The sequence below is a fragment of the Acomys minous genome (genome assembly GCF_964271855.1).
Source record: "Acomys minous genome assembly, chromosome: 16".
Lineage (NCBI taxonomy): Eukaryota > Metazoa > Chordata > Mammalia > Rodentia > Muridae > Acomys > Acomys minous.
In genome coordinates this window covers 48881837-48900791 of record NC_140498.1, presented here as the reverse complement: position 1 = coordinate 48900791, position 18955 = coordinate 48881837, and the positions used below count along the sequence as shown (strand labels likewise).

General features: G+C 50.4%; 1 protein-coding gene across 1 annotated transcript in view; it reads left to right on the top strand.

Moving 5' to 3' along the window:
• Positions 1-18955, top strand: part of LITAF (lipopolysaccharide induced TNF factor) — a 38637-nt gene that overhangs the window by 9071 nt on the left and 10611 nt on the right. The window contains exon 2 of the mRNA XM_084763179.1: positions 18536-18760. Coding sequence (XP_084619305.1) covers positions 18541-18760 — 220 coding nt within the window. The 5' untranslated portion in view covers positions 18536-18540. The remainder of the gene's footprint in view (positions 1-18535; positions 18761-18955) is intronic.

Genomic DNA, 18955 nt, shown 5'->3' with positions numbered 1-18955 from the left:
TGCTGGGTTTCTGGAAACTGAACCAGGGTTTCTTGTATGCTAGGCAGTCACCCTACCCTTCCCAGCCCTGAGGCGGCATTGTTTTGAGTCACAACACACACACACACACACACACACACACACACACACACATTCATTTATTTATATTTCTACATGCTTGGTTCTGCAGGGACTCAGGTCCTCAGAAACTTGATAGCAGCATCCTGCAAATGACGGGCTCTGCCACATCCCTGGAGTAGCAAGGTATGAATTAGAACCAAAAAATTTCAGATAGAACCTCTCTCTCCTTTCTCCCCCATCTCTTCACTTTTCCCCTTTCCCAGATGTATAGAAAACAGAGAGAAATATGGGGGTTTTAGAAGAAAAGTTAAGGTACTATTTCAGGACTGGAGAGACCGCTCAGAAGTTAAGAGCGCTGGCCGCTTGGTTCCCAGTACCCACACAGAGGCTTACAGCCACCTGTAACCTCCAGTTCCAGGGGACCCGGTGCCCTCTTCTGGTCTCTGTAGGCACCGGGCTCGCATTTGGTGCACATACATGCATACAGGCGAAACACCCACACATAAAACAAAATTAAATACATCTTAAAAAAAAAAACATACAGTTTCATAGAAACGTTTAAAGAGATTGAGGGTGAGGCTGAAACGGCAGTAGAAAGTTCTGGAGCCTAGCACTCTTCATTTGTCAGTGGTGCCCTTGGCTTGGGGTGATGTGTGTTTGTGTTATAGTGAGTTACTGGGTGGTTCCTGGAGTGGGCGGCTCCTGCAGTGGGCGGGCCCTGCAGTGGGCGGTTCCCTAAGTGGGCGGGCCCTGCAGTGGGCGGCTCCTGACATTCTGGTGATGGAGGCTTATTTTGAGGATCTGAGCTCCCTTCTTGCTAAGGGTTAAGTGCTTTGCAGAACTCTGCCTAGTCCTCCAGAGGTCTAGCTAGGGTGGTGCCCGCCCGCTGTGAAGGCTCTAGAAGCTGGACTGCCCCCCTTTTGTATGTTCCATCCCTCCTCACCCCTCCACCCAGGATACCGCGTGCAGCCCCTGCTTTTCCTATTCCGCGCCCTCCAAACTTGCACTCAGTCTAAGAGGCTGGCCTTGGTTCCCACCTCCTGCGGGTTAACTTTTTGCCTCCCTGCAGACTCACTCCTTAGGCCAGCCTGGAAGGTCACCCAGCTTCCCCTGCCTGGCTCACCCTTGACCTCCCAAAGTCCCCGAATGAGAATGGACCATAGCACAAAATACCACAAAGAGACTGCAGGGTGGGAGACGGATAGACTCAGAGTCCTCTTGCCAAATGGTAAAACCGCCCTTTAACCACCGGACTCTGTGGACATGGCGTGGTATTTGTGTTGAACTACAGACCCCCCCCCCCCCCCACGTACTGGCCATCGTTTCAGAAAGCACTCTAATAATTACTTCTGGAACCCCAGTCGAAGCCAGGGGTGGTGCCCCTTGCCCGAAATCTCAGCACTTGGGAGACTGAGGCAAAAGGACCACGTTTAAGACTGAAAGGTCCCAAAGAAGGGGTTTGGAGAGGTGACTCAGCGGTTAAGAGGGCGCACCTGTTTGCAGAGGATCAAGGTTCGGGTCCCAGAAACTGCACTAGGTGACTCACAAGTGTCTGTAAGTCCAGCCTCCTGGATCCAGTGGCCTTTTTGTGGCTTCTGGGGGTAAATATACTGCTGCGAATATATACATGTCAATGAAAATAAATCTTAAAAAAAAATCCAAAAGAAAAAAAATGCTAAAAGAACCTAACACTCGGTAAATAGTTATTCTACTGTATTGTCCCAGGAATAATAAAGCACACATACTCTGTGTGCTGGGTTGTTTTTTTTGTTTGTTTTTCGGTTTTTTTTTTTTTAGTCCATGGTTGGTCAACTGTGGGGATGCAGGCACCACAGATAGGCTCTCCTCTTCAGCCTGTAATTAGAGGCCTTAATCACTCTGTAAACAGGAGGGGCCTGAGATGCAGTCCACAGGACAAAGGGCTATGGTCATGTTACTTTAACAGAGGTGGGAGAGCTGGCCTGGGAGTGGGGCCTGCAGAGACAGGTTGGCTGAGGACATTGTTTCACTCCAAAGAGGGTTTACTTTTTGGGTGTGATTCTAGCAGTGGCTAAGGAGAAGGAGAAAGTGGCCAAGGTCAGTCCCCTGTCGTGCCCCCCCCCCATCTCCCCCCCTCTGCTTCCTGTAGGCACCGATGACGTCATCCCTTGCTTGTCCTCCCAGGGGGTTTATAGAAGGAACTGAATAATGCGGATGGTATTATCCTGTTGCTGTTCCGGCCTGTTCACACCTTTCTCAGAAATGATGTTTCTGCCCAGGAAACGCCCTGGCTCTGCTTTGATGGCTGCATACCATTTTGTGTGTGGCAGGGTGGCTGGGCAGTCCACTGCCCACCAGCAGTTCTCCAGAGAGAGCCCTGTATTCCGGTGGGCAGCGCCATGTTCCTCACAGAGGCCAAATCCATGGCCAGAGGACTCACGTGCGTTCACTTCCGGCGTGAGCCTCAGTTTACCCTCAATGGAGGCCTGATTGTTTGCACCCCAGCCAGTTCCACCATGTGATTTAACCAGGTGGATGGGTAAAAAGCAGTATCGTGCATGACATTAGTTGTGCGTTTTTCCCCCTCCCAGGTAGGCTTTCTGTTTTATTGTGTGTTCATGTTTGTGTGTGTACAAGTCGCGGAGGCAGGGGGACAACCTTGGGCATTCTTCCTCCGGTGCTGCCCATCTTTCCTTTAGAAATAGTAACTCTCGGTAGCCTGAAGCTCACCGTATAGGCAAGGCTGGCTTGCCGTTGAGCTCGGAGCTGGGTTTACACGTGTGCGCTCACGATCCAGGTTAACTAAACTGTTGGGTGAGCTCCGGTGATACTCGGCCTCTGTCCTGGCCCCGCCCCACCCCCACCCCCCAATCTCTGGAGTTAGAAAGGAATGTGGCTGCACTCTGTGCTTGCTTCCTCACCCACCCCCCACCCTCCCCGAGATTAAACTCAAGTTCCCATAGTTACAAGGCAATCAGTAGCTTTACCTGTTGAGTTCTCTCTTCAGCCCTAAATAAACATTTTACTTTAGAACAGCTCAAGATTTACAGAAGAGCTGCAGAATTACCTGAGGAAGTTCCTGTGTGCCCTTAGTGCATGTCATTACTGTACTACAGTTCTTGAGATGCAAGATGTTGGCATCTAGTGAGGGTTCTTTTCTCTCTCTCTCTCTCTCTCTCTCTCTCTCTCTCTCTCTCTCTCTCTCTCTCTTTTGAGACAGGGTTTCTCTGTGTAGGCTTGGCTGTCCTGGAACTCTCTTTGTAGACCAGGCTGGCCTCGAGCTCACAGCAATCTACCTGTCTCTGCCTCTGCCTCCCGAGTGCTGGGATTACAGGCGTGCGTCACCATGCCCAGTTTGGTGGGGGTTTTCTTTGCTGTGTCCCCTCAGGGTCCTTGTGCAGAGTTCGGGGGTGCGGGGTCATAAAATACATTCGCCCCTGCCACACATGGCCTTATGGCATCTGAAATCCTTTCTGTACCCATAGTGTCAAAGTCTTGTTCAGCCCTGCTCTAGTCACAAGGCCAGGGTCTCACTGGAGTCAGGCACTAATGAGACCGAGTCAGTCTCCAAGAGAACTTGGAGCTGTCAGCCTGTGATAGCTGCAGAGGACGCTCCTTTTTAAGGAGAGGGACAGGCAAGAAGAAAGGAGCGACAGGTCCTAGCTGACTTCTCAACCCGAAAGCATGGATAGTGTTAAAAGTACATGTGTGCGTTTGTAACATTGTCTCTCGCTGAACCTGTACCCCGTAATCTTGGTTAACTCAACTGTCCAGTGAGCTCCAAGGATCCACCTGCCTCTGTCCCCCCAGCTCTGGAATCACAAACAAATGTTGCCATATAGACTTTTTTTTTATGTGGGTGGTGTAGACTGGACTCAGGCCCTTAGGCTTGGACATTGAGCACTTCTACTGAACCTTCTCCTGAGCCTTAAGTTACGGTTTTGTTTTTGTTTTGTTTTTTAATGATTTAATTATTATTAAATTCCGGGTGTGTATGTGTGTCCTGGTGCCTGTGCCTGTGCCTGTGGAAGCTAGAGGCATTGGATTAGTTATAGCTAGTTACAAGTAGTACTGAGCACCTGGGGTACTGAGAATTGAACTTGGGTCTTCCGCAAGAGCAGTAAGTGCTCTGAGCCATCTTTCTAGCCCCCTTCCTCCTGGTGTGTGAGACAGACTGTATCAAGCTGGCTTTGAACTTGTGGGGTTTTGTTTTTTGTTTGTTTGTTTTCTGCCTCTGTCCTTTGCAAATGAGAATGACAGAGATCATAGGCACATAGCCCCAGAATGGCCCTTTTCTTCTCTTTCTCTTTTTGAGACAGGGTCTTGTGTAGCCCAGAGATGCTCCTGCCTGTTTCTTAAACGCTAAGCTCACCTGCAAGTATGGATGCTCTTTCCTTCCATGTGCCACCCCCTGAAGTCCTGGGCAGCCATGTCCCCCACTGCCCCTCTTCCTCCTCCTCCTCCTCCTCCTTTTGGTATTTTGTTTTTCGAGACAGGGTTTCTTTGTGTAGCCTTGGCTGTCCTGGACTCGCTTTGTAGACCAGGCTGGCCTAAAACTCAACACTGATCCGCCTGCCTCTGCCTCCCGAGTGCTGGGATTAAAGGCGTGCGTCACCACCCCCAGCTCCTCTGCCCCTTCTTTTGCTAAGCTCTCCTAGATAGCATCTCTCACAGGGTCACTGTCAGGTGGTCCCCATGCTTCTCACCAGTTTCCACAGCAGTGGGGACTCACAGCAGTGTCTCCTCTGACATGGCTCTGCGCTGACATGGCTCTGCTCGTAGCACCAAGGTTGTCTACATATCCTTTGAGGTACAGGGGGAAGAAGCTGCGAGCACCCCTCCCCCCACCCCTCCCCAACCGCCACCCCCACCCCCGCATCCTCCAGTCCAGCACTTGCTTCACTGGACGGGTTCCTCACTAGAGTTGGGGGGTAGTCTTGAGGCTTTCCTGGCTCCTCTGTAAACTTTGAGGTCCCAGCTTGGCCTGGGAGCTCCGCACCATGCCTGCCTGCTGTCTTTGCTACTCCTCTGCTTTCCTCTGGGGATGCCCTGTGTTTCCTTATGTGGCCAGGCGGAGAGGCTTCCAGGCTCCTTTCTGCTTCCGCTTAGCTTACGAATTCCATTAAGTCATTTCTTTCTTTGTTTTGCTAGATGTGGTTAACAGCGGCCGCGGCTGCCCGTGTAGGACTTCAGCATCTTTGAGAATTTCCTCTGCCAAATGTGGCTCTTACATCCTGCTTCCCATAGAGCCTCAGGGCGTGCGCATGGTTCCACCCATCCACCCAGCGTTTGGCATGCGCTCTGGTGTTTTCCTGAGGTCTCAGCAGTAGGCTTGCACCGGGCCAGGCCTGGCCCTCTGGCTGTGACATAAGATGGTCCCGTTTGTGCTCTCACTTTTGGAGGTGCCTTTAAAGCCACTCTCCTCTTCCTTGCTGCCGCCGGCCTCTCCGCCTGTTACTCAGTGCCGAAGACGGCAGACATTTCAGCTGTTAGGGCAGCACCCACCTCCTCAGTCCTCATAGTGTGTTTACTACCACAGTAATTACTTCTGTAGCTAAAACAATCAGCTCAGGGCTTTGTGTATGCTGGCCAAACATTCTCCCAGCTGAGCTCACCTCTAATCCTACTTTATTTGTTGCTATGTATCTATGGCTGGCCTGGAACTCACTCTGTAGACCAGGCTAGCTGCACAGAGATCTTCCTGCCTCTGTCTCTGAGTACTGGTACCACACTCTAATGTGGCTTCTAATCCTACTTTTTTAAAAAAAAAAAGTTTTTTGAGCCCATCAGTGGTGGTGCCCACCTCTAATCCCAGAGGCAGACGGATCTCTGAGTTTGAGGCCAGGCCAGTCCACAGAGCAATGTTTGATTTGTTTGTTTATTTTTCTTTTCTTCGTTTTTTAAAAGAAACTGTCTGACTGTGAATCTCGGGCTGGCCTCGACCTCCCTATACAGCTAAGAGTGACCTGGAACTTCTCAGCCTCCTGCCTCTATTGTTTAAGTGCTGGGATCAAATATCAAGCATCAGATAACACGTCTGTTAGGCAAGAGCTCCTCCCATTAAGCCCTATCCTCATCCTGGGACTGAGGAAACTTACAGTGAACAGAAACTAATTGGTTCACAGTTAGAGAAGCTGGAAGTTCATTAGCAAATGGTGTTGGGCGAGGGCCTCCTGCCCTGTCAGATGGCAGAGGCCTGAGGTACCTCACCAGGGGACATCTCCCGTACTGAGGCCCTGGCATGGGCCTGCCCCTCTTTAGCCAGTCCCCACATTGCGTGTAGCTGTCAAGTCCAGGGTCCCACATGGCCTGTAGCTGTCAAGTCTCGCCCTTGCTGTTTGCCCCAGGTTGGTTTCTCTGGCTCATTTGCTGTGATGTGGACCGTTTTAAGGCATGCTGGCTGTGTTTCTGGTGACTGGTTTGCATAGGGTACAGATGGGCTGGGAGTGTGGAGACCAGAGAGCTGTGGCGTTCACTTATTGTGAGGGCGGCTTCATGGAGCCTACACGGCTTCTTCTGATCAGCTGGCATCTCCCTGTTTTGAGAGCCTAGAAGGTGAAGACGTGTAGGACGTGACCCAGAGAAGGGGTTTGAAGTTGAGGAGTGAGGGAATAATTCTGAGTTCTTTGTGATCTGCTGTGGAAAGAAACAGCAAGTCAGTGTGGTGGCATCATCTTGCCGGGAAGATGTGGTCTTCAAGTGGGTGCTCAGAACCGGAGGAAAACAGAAACCAGGAAGGGGCTGTGGCCAGGGAAGGGGAGAGGCCTTGTGCGGATGGCATACCTGTGACAGAGGTGGGAGCCAGGGCCAAGGACCAGACTTTTCACTGTAATAGAGAAAAGGTGAGCTCCTCTGAGGCCTGGGCAAAGGGGCTGGCTGGGAAGACAGGGCCTGTGGCCCCAGAAGTACTCTGAGAGCTTGCGGGCCTTGGTTACACAGAGGGAGGCCAAGCCTGTATTTCAGATGGAGTCTGAGGGGCTGAGCTGGTAGAGTTGCTAGCCTGGCAAGCACCGAGACCGCCTCAGTCCCCTCAGCACAACGTAGCCGCGCGGTGGTGGCTCAGGCTTATATTATAGTTCGAGTACCAGAGAGGTGAAGGCAAGGAGTGTCGAAGTCTAAACCACCCTGAGCTTCATGGTGAGTTTGAAGCTAGCCTGAGACACACGAGGGATACCCTGCCTAAAGCCAGCAGTAAAATAACGCTAAGGGATGGCAGGGGACAAGATCCATCCTCAGGTGTCTTTTGGGCCAAAGTTGAAGTGCCATCTTGGCTTTGCCCTAGTACAGAGGTCATTCGGGCTTCCTCGGGGGGCCCTGGGGAGGGGCTCTATCTTGTCCCATGGCCTCTTCCTCTACTTCTCTAAGGGCTCATGCGATGCCATGCAGCTCTCCACACACTGCCTGCAGGAGTCACTGACGAGTAGTGTCACCGATGAGTAGTGTCACCAAAGTTGCCAAGTGTACTTACTCCCCAGGGAAAGGCAGGGCCAGTTCTGAGTGGCAGGTGTTTCTGAGCCATGTAAGGGGGTGCCAGTCGGAGCCCACATATGAGTCTAGCTATTGAATGGATTTCCCTGTGGGACCCGGAACATGGCTGCTTGTAGTGGTGACACTGGGACATACTGAAAGCCTATAGGTCATTCGGAGGTGCAGGAGGGCCCCATTTGCCCTCTTAAGACCTTTTAACCTGCCTTTGTCTGGTTGACCCTCACAGTAGGGAGGAAGGGTCAAGCCTTTCTAGGCCTTCCCTGTACCTTTCTCCTTGTTTTTACCTGGAACCAGGGCTGGGTGGATGCAAACCCAGGGCCCTGCACAGAGCTGGGAACTTGTGTCACCGTGACCTCTCATCAGGGATTACAAAGCGAACAGGCCTCGAGGTTGCTACACTGGCATTTTATTTTTTTTCTTCCTCTGGTTTCAACTTGCTCTGCCGCCCCCATACTTCCCTGTTCTCCGTCTGTCCACCCACGTCGTGTCTTGATCTCCGATCTGGACATTCCAGGGCGCCCTGTTGAGCCGTCCTTCACCGTCAGGAATCTGGAGGTAGCTAAGGGCAGCAGGCTCAGTTCTGAAGGTGGCCAGCCACACTGCCAGGCTGTAGCTAGAGGCTCATGTCTGAACGGAAGCATGAGGTTGCCCGTGTGAACCCTTTACGTCCTTTACCTCAACGCCTTCCTCTGACCGTTTCCCCCCCCTCAGATTCTAAGCCAGGGCTTTTGTTCCCAGAGCAGCCATTGTGTCTGTGTGTTCCTGTGCGGGGGATGGGGGGGCGAGGGGAGCCAAATATCAGCCTAGGTTTTAGTTCGGCACGAGTCCCACCTTGTTTCTTTCTTTCTTTCTTTTTTTAATATTTTATTTTAATTTATGTGCATTGGTGTGAGGGTGTCAGAACTTGGAGTTACAGACGGTTGTGAGCTGCCATGTGGGTGTTGGGAATTGAACCCGGGTCCTTTGGAAGAACGGGCAATGCCCTTAACCACTGAGCCGTCTCTCCAGCCCCTACCTTGTTTCTTGAAGGGTCTCTACCTGACCCAGAGGCCACCCAGTGGGCAGGGCTGGCTGGCCAGTGAGGCCCAGAGAATCTGCCTGCCTCCACCTCCCCAGCGCTGCCACAACCATGCAGGACCACATCTAGCTTTAAAAACAAAACCAACATGGGTCAAACATATCCCCAGCTGACCTATCTGACAGTCTGTGCAGCCCAAGCTGGCCTTGACCCTCCTGCCCAGCCTCCTCAGAAATTACAGGCGGACATCACCATACCTCTGGCTTTGCTTTCAAATCTTGGTGTTGTTCGAGATAGATCTTGTGTGGTTTCAAACATTTGCTGTTGTCTGCAAGTGTTCTCACGCCACTGGGACTCTCTTGTTCTGCATCACTTGGGACTTTCCTAGATTTTGAACCCAAAGTGTTCCCTTTTCTGGAAAACTTTCCATCCCAGGTAGGCTGGGGTAGCGGCTCACCCGTGAGTCAGTCACTGTGACGGTTTGGCCATGCTTCTGGCTGCTAAGGCGCAGCTGTTAACACGCTTCTGTGCCTGCATTTTCAGAACCCACAGTGTAGTCGGGAAGACAGGTAAAGCAAAAGTGCCCAGAACTATTACAGCAAAGAAGTAGGGCAACTGGCCCCTCAGGAGGGTGCCTGCCTGGCCTGTGTGCTCTGTGTACTTGCCTCAAGTGTGCTCCTTTAATTTTCCATTTGCCTCTTCTTTTTTTTAATTATTTATTTTAAATTTATGTGCTTTGGTGTTTTGCCTGCACATATGTCCGTTTGAGGGTGTCAGATCCCCTGAAACAGGAGTTACAGACAGTTGTGAGCTGCCATGTGGTTGTTGGGATTTGAACCAGGGTCCTTTGGAAGAACAGCCAGTGTTCTCTCAACTTGATCCATCTCTCTAGCCCAAACAGAAATACAAAGAGGGATAATGTCTGTTTTTGGTTTTTCAAGACAGGGTTTCTTGGTGTAGCCCTGGCTGCCTTGTAGACCAGGCTGGCCTCGAACTCAGAGATCCGCCTGCCTCTGCCTCTCAAGTGCTAGGATTAAAGGCGTGCGCCATCACACCTGGCTTGACAGTACATGACATTTAGGTGTGAACCGTGCGTGCCCTTGACAGTGTTTTGCTGAGATGCCAGAGCCTCTCAAAAAGCACACAGTGCAGGCATAGAGAATGAGAGGGGGATGGCCCAGCCATCCAAGGGAGGCCTATGGAGGACACGCAAGCAAGGCTGCCAATGCAGACATTCACAGTGGTGACAGAGATGGGACAAGAGGCCATGTGGGCAATGAGACCCTCTTGGTCTTTGAAAGCCAGAGCATTGGTCGTCCTAGTTAGGGCATGGTGCTGGTGCTCACTGGCTTGGTTTAAGATCTTTGGTCCTCGAAAGGGCTGAGGACCAATTTGGAGGCTTGAATATTAAATGGAACGTTCTGGCAGTGTCTTCATGCCCCTTACCTCCAGGGTTGAAGATTCTAGTAAGGATATTTCAATATATGCTTCCATACAAGGGCTAGGATAAAAGAGAGGTACTCAGAAGATGGTAAAGCACCCCAAAAGTTGGAGTGTGGGGTTTATCTAAGACAGTTACAGCAAGTAAGACACAAGGTTCTGCCTCCTCAAGGGAGAGTTGCGTTATGTTTTCCTTACTCGTGTGAAAGTCATATAAAAATAACTTGGTTTTCTTTTCGTTTCTTTCTTCTTCTTTTTAAAAAAATATTTTTGGTTTTTTTGAAACAGGGCTTCTCTGTATAGCCTTGATTGTCCTGGACTCGCTTTGTAGACCAGGCTGGCCTCGAACTCACAGCGATCCACCTGCTGCCTCCCAAGTGCTGGGATTAAAGGCATGTACCACCACTACTCGGCATAATTTAGTTTTCTTTTTCTTTTCTTTTTTTGATTTTTCGAGACAGGGTCTCTCTGTGTAGCCTTGGCTGTCCTGGACTCGCTTTGTAGACCAGGCTGGCCTCGAAATCACAGCGATCCACCTGCCTCTGCCTCCCAAGTGCTGGGATTAAAGGCATGCACTACCACCACTCGGCATAACTTAGTTTTCTTTTTCTTTTCTTTTCTTTTTTTGGTTCTTCGAGACAGGGTCCCTCTGTGTAGCCTTGGCTGTCCTAGACTCGCTTTGTAGACCAGGTTGGCCGCAAACTCACAGCTATCTGCCTGCCTCTGCTTCTCGAGTGCTGGGATTAAAGGCATGCACCACCATGCCCGGCATAATTTAGTTTTCTAAGATAAGACTCTTTGTGGTGATGTTGGATGTCCTTCATTTCTCTCCACTTTATTTCTAGCACAGCGTCTCTCACTGAATGCTGAGCTATCAGCTGGTGAGACTGCCTGGGTGTGGCCCTCTGATGATGCTCCTTTCTCCACCTCATGCCTGGGTTACAGATGTCTGAGTTTTACATGGTGCTGGGGACCAGAACTCAGGTCCTCATGCTGTGTGGCCACAGCTGGATTTTTACGTGGTGCTGGGGACTAGAAGTCAGGTGTTCATGCTTGCGTGGAAAGGCGCTTACAGGCTGAGCCATCTGTTCCGCTCCTAGTTAAGTGTTTTTACAACTGAGACTCACTGTGAAGCCCACTCAGGCTTTGACTTTATGGTCCTCTTGTCTCTGCCACTGGAGTGCCAGGTTACAGGCATGCGCTACCATGCGTGTTGCAGAATTAACCATTTAAAGCCGACAGTGCCTCTTCCGTGTTGTGTAACTCTCCCCTCTGTCTAGTTTCAGGCTGTCACCTCCAGAGGCGCCCACTTCCTTCCTGTGCCATCCCCTAGTCCCTGGCCGCACCAGTTTGCTCTCCATGTCCCAGATTATCTTGCTCTGGGCACTTGGCATCCGTAGGGATGTAGGGTCGGGAGCCTTTTGCGCTGGACTCTAGAACAGGAGGGTTTTCGGGATCATTACAAGCCATAGTTGGGATCCTGAAGGACCAGTGAGAAGCTGTAGGCCAGAGGCCTCATCTTTAGCTTTAAATTGGGGGCTCAGGCCAAACTCTTATGAGGACAACCAGGGCAGTTCCATCAACATAAAAGGATGCCTGCTGTGGGCACGGACCCAGAGGAAGACTAGGGTTTGCGCAGCTCTGGGAATAACCAATTCTCCTGGACTCTTAGAGAATCTGAGTTGATAGAACAATTTCTTAGAAACAAATCTGAGTGAACGCGGGGTGTCTCGACACCCTGACGTTTGCTGATCTTAGTTCAGAACACTAAAGGTCACTGGGCACGATAGTGTGGCTTCTCCCCAGCATTTGGGGTGTGTTTTCCCCTTGAGCAGCATTGCCTTTGTGATCTCCTCAGGTGCTGAGGGGTACCCCCTAGATATTTAACCCTTTCGTCTCTGAAGCAGGTGGAGTATGCCAGCCCTGTGATTTTTGCGTCTCCCCACCCCCAGCCAATCTGGACCCTTGTTTCGGAAGAGGTAGATATTTTTCTTTCTTTCTTTCTTTCTTTTATTTATTCACTTTATATCCCTACCCCTCCTCTCCTCCCATCCCCACCCTCCCTCCCTCTCCCCAAGGCAGATAATTGTTGATCAAAAGAGCTTGGTGGTAAAATAGTTGAAATCTATACTTACATCATGTATGGTGTGTGGAAGTCTTATTTTACCATATAAAAACTTTCTTTACTAAAATTAAGTCGTGTGTTAGAGTGGCAGAAAAAGCAGTGGCCCCTTGCCAGTCAGACTTGGGGTTGTCGCCTAGGTTTCTTTTCTTGCGAGTTTGGTTTGGTGACGACTTGTGTGAAGTAGGGCTGCTGTTGCTGCTGTTTCTGCTGCTGCTGCTGCTGCTGCTGCGGCGGCGGCGGCGGCGGCGGCGGCGGCGGCTTCTGTTCTTCCGGACTGGGAGAAGCAATGGTGAGGTGTCAAGAGCTCTGGAGCCCATGGATGTGGAGCCCAGCCCCTTCCTGATCTAGCTGTGTGACTTCCCAAAAGCAGCCTAACCTCTCTGAGCTGTTCCGTGGATTGTGAGGAGGTGTGAATTGGGATTGTGAGTTCGAAAGCAGGTGTGAATTGGGATGATCACAATCATTGTATTCTTGGCTCATGGGCTCACGCAGAGGGGTGGATTAGTCTCTGAGGTAACGTAGATTAGATTCGATTCATCTTGGAGTTTTGTCTTATTTTATGGTGTTAGAGGTGGAACCCAGGCCCTTAGCAGTCACATCCCAAGTTCTGTGTCCTCCCTCCCTTTGTTTTTTTTTGGGGGGTGGGGGACAAAGTTTCACTGTGTAGCCCTGCCTCTGTAGACCAGGCTGGCCTCAAAATCAGAGATCTGCCTGCCTCTGCTTCCCAAGTGCTAGGATTTAAGGTGTGCGCCACCACTGCCTGGCCCAAGCCTGCATCTTAGTGGAGAGAGGTGGGTACAGAGAGAGAGACAGAGAGACAGAGAGAGAGAGAGAGAGAGAGAGAGAGAGAGAGAGAGAGAGAGAGAGAGAGAGAGAGATGAGGACTGTAATATATTTGCCCGAGCTAGAATATTAGTAGTCAAAGGGTTCAGCTGGCAAGGTTCTTGCTACAGGAGAGTCGGGCCTGAGTTCTGGTTCACGGAATCCATACACTAGCCGGGCATGTCTGTAGAATACAGTCCCAGGAGAACCACTGAGAAAGATGCATGGCGCAAGCACACATGTGCATATGCACACATGTGCGCACACATAAAATTAGTAGCAGTGTTCGCTGGCACCTGGCACCCGCTTCTTCCTTCTGGGCCGAGCACACAGTGTATTTAGTGGTGGACGCCCAGACATGGGTCTTGAGGGCCTGGCAGTGATAACCGAGGAGTGACCCAGTGACAGGGTGGAAGTGACACCGGCCAGCTTGGTTGTGCTTGGCCCCAGAGCAATATAGGGGGATGTTCTGTAGTGTCTGTCACCACAGTTGAGCTGAAAACTGTCCAGTCAGGGCCTGGGCAGATGGAAGGAGTACCAGATTCGGTCAGTGGCCCTTGTGTTGGGAGGGCTACATCTCTGACAGCAAGCAAAGGGCTCTCTGGCTGTAAGGGACATGCTGGCCTTCTCCAGAGTGCACTAGGGGAGTGGCAAAGGGTGGGAGTGTGAAAAAAAAAAACAACCCTTAAATACTACAATCATGTGTGGCCCTCAAACTCAGCTCTCCATAACAAAATCTTATTTCTTAATTTTAGTTTCTCTTGTTAGGCAGAAATTAAATTATATTTAAATTAATTAATTAAGTTAAAGATAATTTAATTATTCTGCCTGGAATGGAGCTTTGGTAATGAAAACAAGCCCGAGAAACCCTTGTCTCTGTGGCAGGTTCTCCCTGTACCTAGACATGGTCCTCCAGCAGGCCAGAGATGACGGTCAGTCTTGTGTATCCCTTTCCTCTCTGTGTCACTTAAGATACCATCTGCCCCAAAGTGGGTCACTGAGGCCCACATCCAGGGAGTCTGGGGGTTTTAAGTGCTGGATTGGTATGGGCCAGGGGCAGTGTCATAACTGTTTCCTAACTCTCAGTCCACCCCTCTACAGCAAGAATTTTTATTTAAGGTGGCCACAGCAGGAACATTGTGTCACGCATGACTCTCTGGGCCACCGGCTCTCACTCAGCCTTCCTAATGCTACAACCTTATCTTGTGGTGACCACCTCCCCATCCCTCCACACCCCCCCCCAGTGATAAGATTGTTTTTGTTGCTACTTCATAATTGTAATTTTGCTGCTGTTTTATTTTTTATTTTATTTTATTTTTTTAAAATAAGATCTATTTATGACATATACAGTGCTCTGCCTGCTTGTACCCCTGCAGGCCAGAAGAGGGCATCAGATCACATTATAGATGGTTGTGAGCCACCATGTGGTTGCTGGGAATTGAACTCAGGACCTCTGGAAGAACAGACAGTGTTCTTAACCTCTGAGCCATCTCTCCAGCCCTTGCTGCTGTTTTAATTGTAATATAAATGTCTGTGTTTTCCAATGGTCTTGGGAGACCCCCTTGAAAAGGTCATTCCTCTTCTAGAAGGGTCTCAACCCACAGGGTGAGAACTGCTGCTCTGGGCTTCTGAACTAAGGACTTGCAGTGTCTGGGCAGTTGGCCATGTCATGTCCTCCTCGAGCGAGCCGCCCCCCCATCCCCCCCCCTGCATCCCCAACCTCCATTTTCTACCTTGAAAAAAATGTTTGGAGTTAGGCATTTGTGAGGTGGACATAGGTGTGATTTCAAGCCAGCCAGCACTATACAGTGAGACCCTGTCTTCAAAACAAAAAAACCAAACAAAAGATTTGGGATTGTCAGGTCTTGTTGGACAGATGCCTCTGTCCGTATTTGGAACTAGCTGGGACGGAGGCATCATTCTGAGATGGGGACGTCGTGTGTTTCCATGGTCAGTGATGGGGTAAGGTGAGTCAGGATGAGCAACTGAAAGGTCTTAATGACAAAGTTAAACAGTGGGGAGGGAGGGAGGAGGCAGTATACTCCTTTTTTTTTTCCTCCACAAAAGCTCCCAGTAACTATGGCAACTGGATTCTGTCAGGATCACCTGATTTGATTAGAGTGACCACTCAGCCTGTCCAAGGCCACCAAATAGATGTTACAAGGCTTAAACAAACACAAAATTAATTTATTTCGTGAGGGACAGGGCGCACTTACATCATGGCTTGCCTTTGGAATGGGGGTCATAGGACAACTAGCATGAGTCAGTTCTCTTCCCCCCACTATGTGGGCGGAAGCTCTCTCAGCCATTTTGTTGGCCCTTGCTTTTTTTAAAGAATTATAAATGTGGGCTGGGCTCAGAGGTTGAGAGCACTGGCTGTTCTTCTAAAGGTCCTGAGTTCAATACCCAGCAACCGCATGGTGGCTCATAACCGTGTATGGCGAGATGTGGTGCCTTCGTCTGGCATCTAGGCATACATGCAGGTAGAACACTGTATAAATAATAAATAAATAAATCTTTTTAAAAAAAGAATTATAAATGTATTTATGTGTCTGCTGGACCCCCAAACCCTGAAGAGACAGTGTTCATCTGTGTGAGCATGTGAGGGTGACTCTCATCAGTTAATGAGGATGTGTGTCGGACGACAGGACAGGCGGTCCAGACAAGGAATCCATCTCTTCCCTTCCCTTGAAGGTGATGGGGAAACTTTCCACTCCCAGACCTGTAGGTCAGTTATTTCAAATGCAGTCTCGAAGCCAGGCACGCTGACACACAGGGCTTTGATTCCTGTACCTGGGGAACCGAGGAGGTTGCAGGAAAGTCATGAGTTCTAGACCAGCCCGGGCTACATTGAAGTCTTATCTCAAGAGAATCAAAACCCAAAATGGAGGGCTTAGGTGATTGGGCTGGATGATGTGAGCCCCGCTGGTGGCCTCAGGCCATCTTCACAGCACTTTAGCACACTGCATCCTCATGCAATTTTAGGATTTCTGAACACACCACAGTTTTCTGATCTTGTAATTATTATATGTGGCTCTATTTTCATAGTACATCTATGAAGCATGGCTAGCTCTTGGTGAGAAAGTTTGGCCCTCACATCTGTCCCTCCCAAGCGTTGCAGGATACTGTTAGTTACTGCCTGAGGAGTACCTACCTGCCTTTTCTTCTGACAGGAATTTCTGCAAGCTGGGGTGGGGGTGGGGGGCAGGGTAGGCCATCGCCAGAGACATCAGCTGATTTTTGGGGTGAGCTTTTTGCCTGCCTGTGGCCTTGCCTCTCTGCATTTCTTTTCCTGTCAGAGGAAACCCACAGTGCACCTCAAGCTGCTTTGGGGGCCCTGTCTCCTCCTTTTGTTGTTGTGTGGGTTTCGTTTTTTGCCTAGCTCTGAAGTGGTTTCCACGGCACACTCCTGTGGTCTTCTGAGTGAAATCCCCTTTTTTGACCTTCTCAAGCACTTGATGCCCCTGCACACGGACTTCTGGTTTGCCTTGAGTACAGACTTCATCTTTTCTTCTGGAAGGGGAAGCCATTGAGCTCACTTTAAGGTCTTCTGTACCCGTGCTCTGTACCCTATGGGGCCGAATTGTAATTCCATACTTAACTAGCACCTTTGAACGTGGAGCCAGCGCTCATGTTACTGATGGGCTAGCTTGCGTTAGTTTTGTGTAGTAAGTTTTAAAAATGTGGGCTTTACTTTGCCTCAACATCTACCTGATATTGGATGCTAACTTTAAAATATTTATTTATTGGAGATGGGTACACGTGCCCCAGCATTGCCTGTGGAGGGAGGCTCAAGGGCGCAGCGCTGGGAGTCAGGTCTCATCACCATATGGGTCTTGAGGACTGAGTTCAAGGGATCCGGTTTGACGCGAAGCACCTTTGCCCCCGAGCCACCATACTGGCTGGCTGTCATGGCGTTTCTTGGTGGTATTTTACCGACGCCCCCTCCTGTTTCTTTCCCCACTTTGAAATGCCCTTCTAACTCCGGGAGACTCCTCTCCTTGGGTCGAGTGGAGCTTCTTGGAAGGCCTCTGGCCTGCTTCCCACACATTCTAGGACAGGACGGAGGTGGCAGGGCTGCCTGGCCCCGATGCCATGGCACGCCGCCCTCAGTCCTGGCTGCCTGTGTCTCCTGACGAGGTCTTGAATAGCTGTTCTAAGCCGCAGAGCCAGTCCTGCCCGATTGGGAGACAGCCACACAAATGACAGTCCTTTGTGTCCCACCGCAGCAGCTGCCCCATGACTGCCGAGCACCAGCAGGCCAGGGCACAGCCCGGATCCTGGAAGACACTTCCAGGCAGCAGCAGCTCTGCCTCGGAAGACACTGTGTCCCTAGCTGCGTTGGGACCCCACTTTCCAAATGAGAAATGATGCGATGGGGATTTACTTTGGGGCTGTTTTGAGTCTCAGATTTTCTTTGTAGCCAACAGTGACCTTAAACTGCTGATCCTCTTGCCTGTCTCTCTACCTCCCAAGTATCGAGATTACAAATAGTTGCCACCATATCCAGTCTTCGAAGTGCTGGGAATCGAGCCCAGGGCCTCATGCATGCTGGGCAAGCGCTCTACTAACTGAGCCATTATATGCTTCTCATTAAAATTGAAAAAAAATTACCTATCTGTGTGTTTTGCCTGCACATATGTTGATGTATCACATCTATGCGCTACCCAGAGAGGCCAAAAGAAAACACTGGAGTCCCTGACACTGGAGTTTACAGGTAATTGTGAGCCTCATATGGTGTGTGTCCTCTGGAAGGGCAGTACTGCTTTACAAGGAGGCAGCCTAGGGCTGGCACGATGGCCCAGTGGTTAGAAGAACACACACTGCTCCTCCAGAGGACCTGAGTTTGGGTCCCAGCACAGCACCCATGGCAAGCGGCTCAAAGAACATCAGTGGTCAACTCAGTTGTACAACTCAGTTGTATTCAGTTTGTGAATACAAATGGGGGAAAAAAACCCATGCAACCTGTCCCATGATGAAAGAGAACATGGCCAGCCTCTAAAAATACCCCATCCTGTTGCTTTCTAGATTTCTCTCCCCTGGTACCATATGCCATGTGTTTTGGGGCTTCTGGTTTTGCTCACAGCCTGCTCAGAGTTGGCATGGAAATGGAGCTGTCATTTCTGTCCCTTGAAACAGTTAGTGAAAACCACATTGATTAAACAGAAGAAATGCCGGGTTTGGAGTGTGTGGTCTGGAGCGAAAGCTCCTCCAGTGCAGCCTGTGCCTCCCCTGCATCTCTAGGTCCCAGGCACTTGGGGCATAACTTACTTTTTATCTGGATGTGAAAGTCCCTTGGGAAGGTCATAATTTTCCTTGGTTGTTCTGTTTGTTGGGTTGGAGGTTGAAAACTTGGGCTGTGGGGGGAGGGGAGAGGCGGGGCGAGTGTGACGCGTCTTCTTTCTTTCACCCCCTTTGGTGTTGTTTATGAGACAGAGTCGTTATGGAGTCCAGGCTGGTTTCCCACTTATATAGCTGAGGGTGGTCTTGAATGTCCGCCTCCACCTCCCCAGTACTGGGCTCTGAGTGAGGCATGTGCTGCTCTCCTGCCCTCTGGATTGAGAGAATCTCTTACCCGTGTCTTCTATTTTTTTTTTCTTTAGGTAAAATGTCGGCTCCAGGACCTTACCAAGCAGCTGCAGGCCCTTCTGCAATGCCCACAGCACCCCCAACCTATGAAGAGACAGTGGGTGTCAACAGTGGCTATCCATTGCCCTCAGCACCTATGCCAGGGCCAGGCACCGGCCTCATCACAGGCCCCGATGGGAAAGGCATGACTCCGCCTTCGTACTACACCCAACCTGCACCTGTTCCCAACGCCAATGCAAGTATGTTTGTTACCAGGTCCTCCCTCAGCTCCTTGCTCACCAAGCCTGTGGACTCCGCGAGGTGGAGGACAGCAGCGAGGCGTCAAAGCTAATGAGCGCTGTGATATCCACCCTGCCCTACCTTCTCATAGGGCATTTCAGACATCCCCATTGTTGAGGCCCGTAATTCCCCTATTATAAGATACAGTGGCCAGC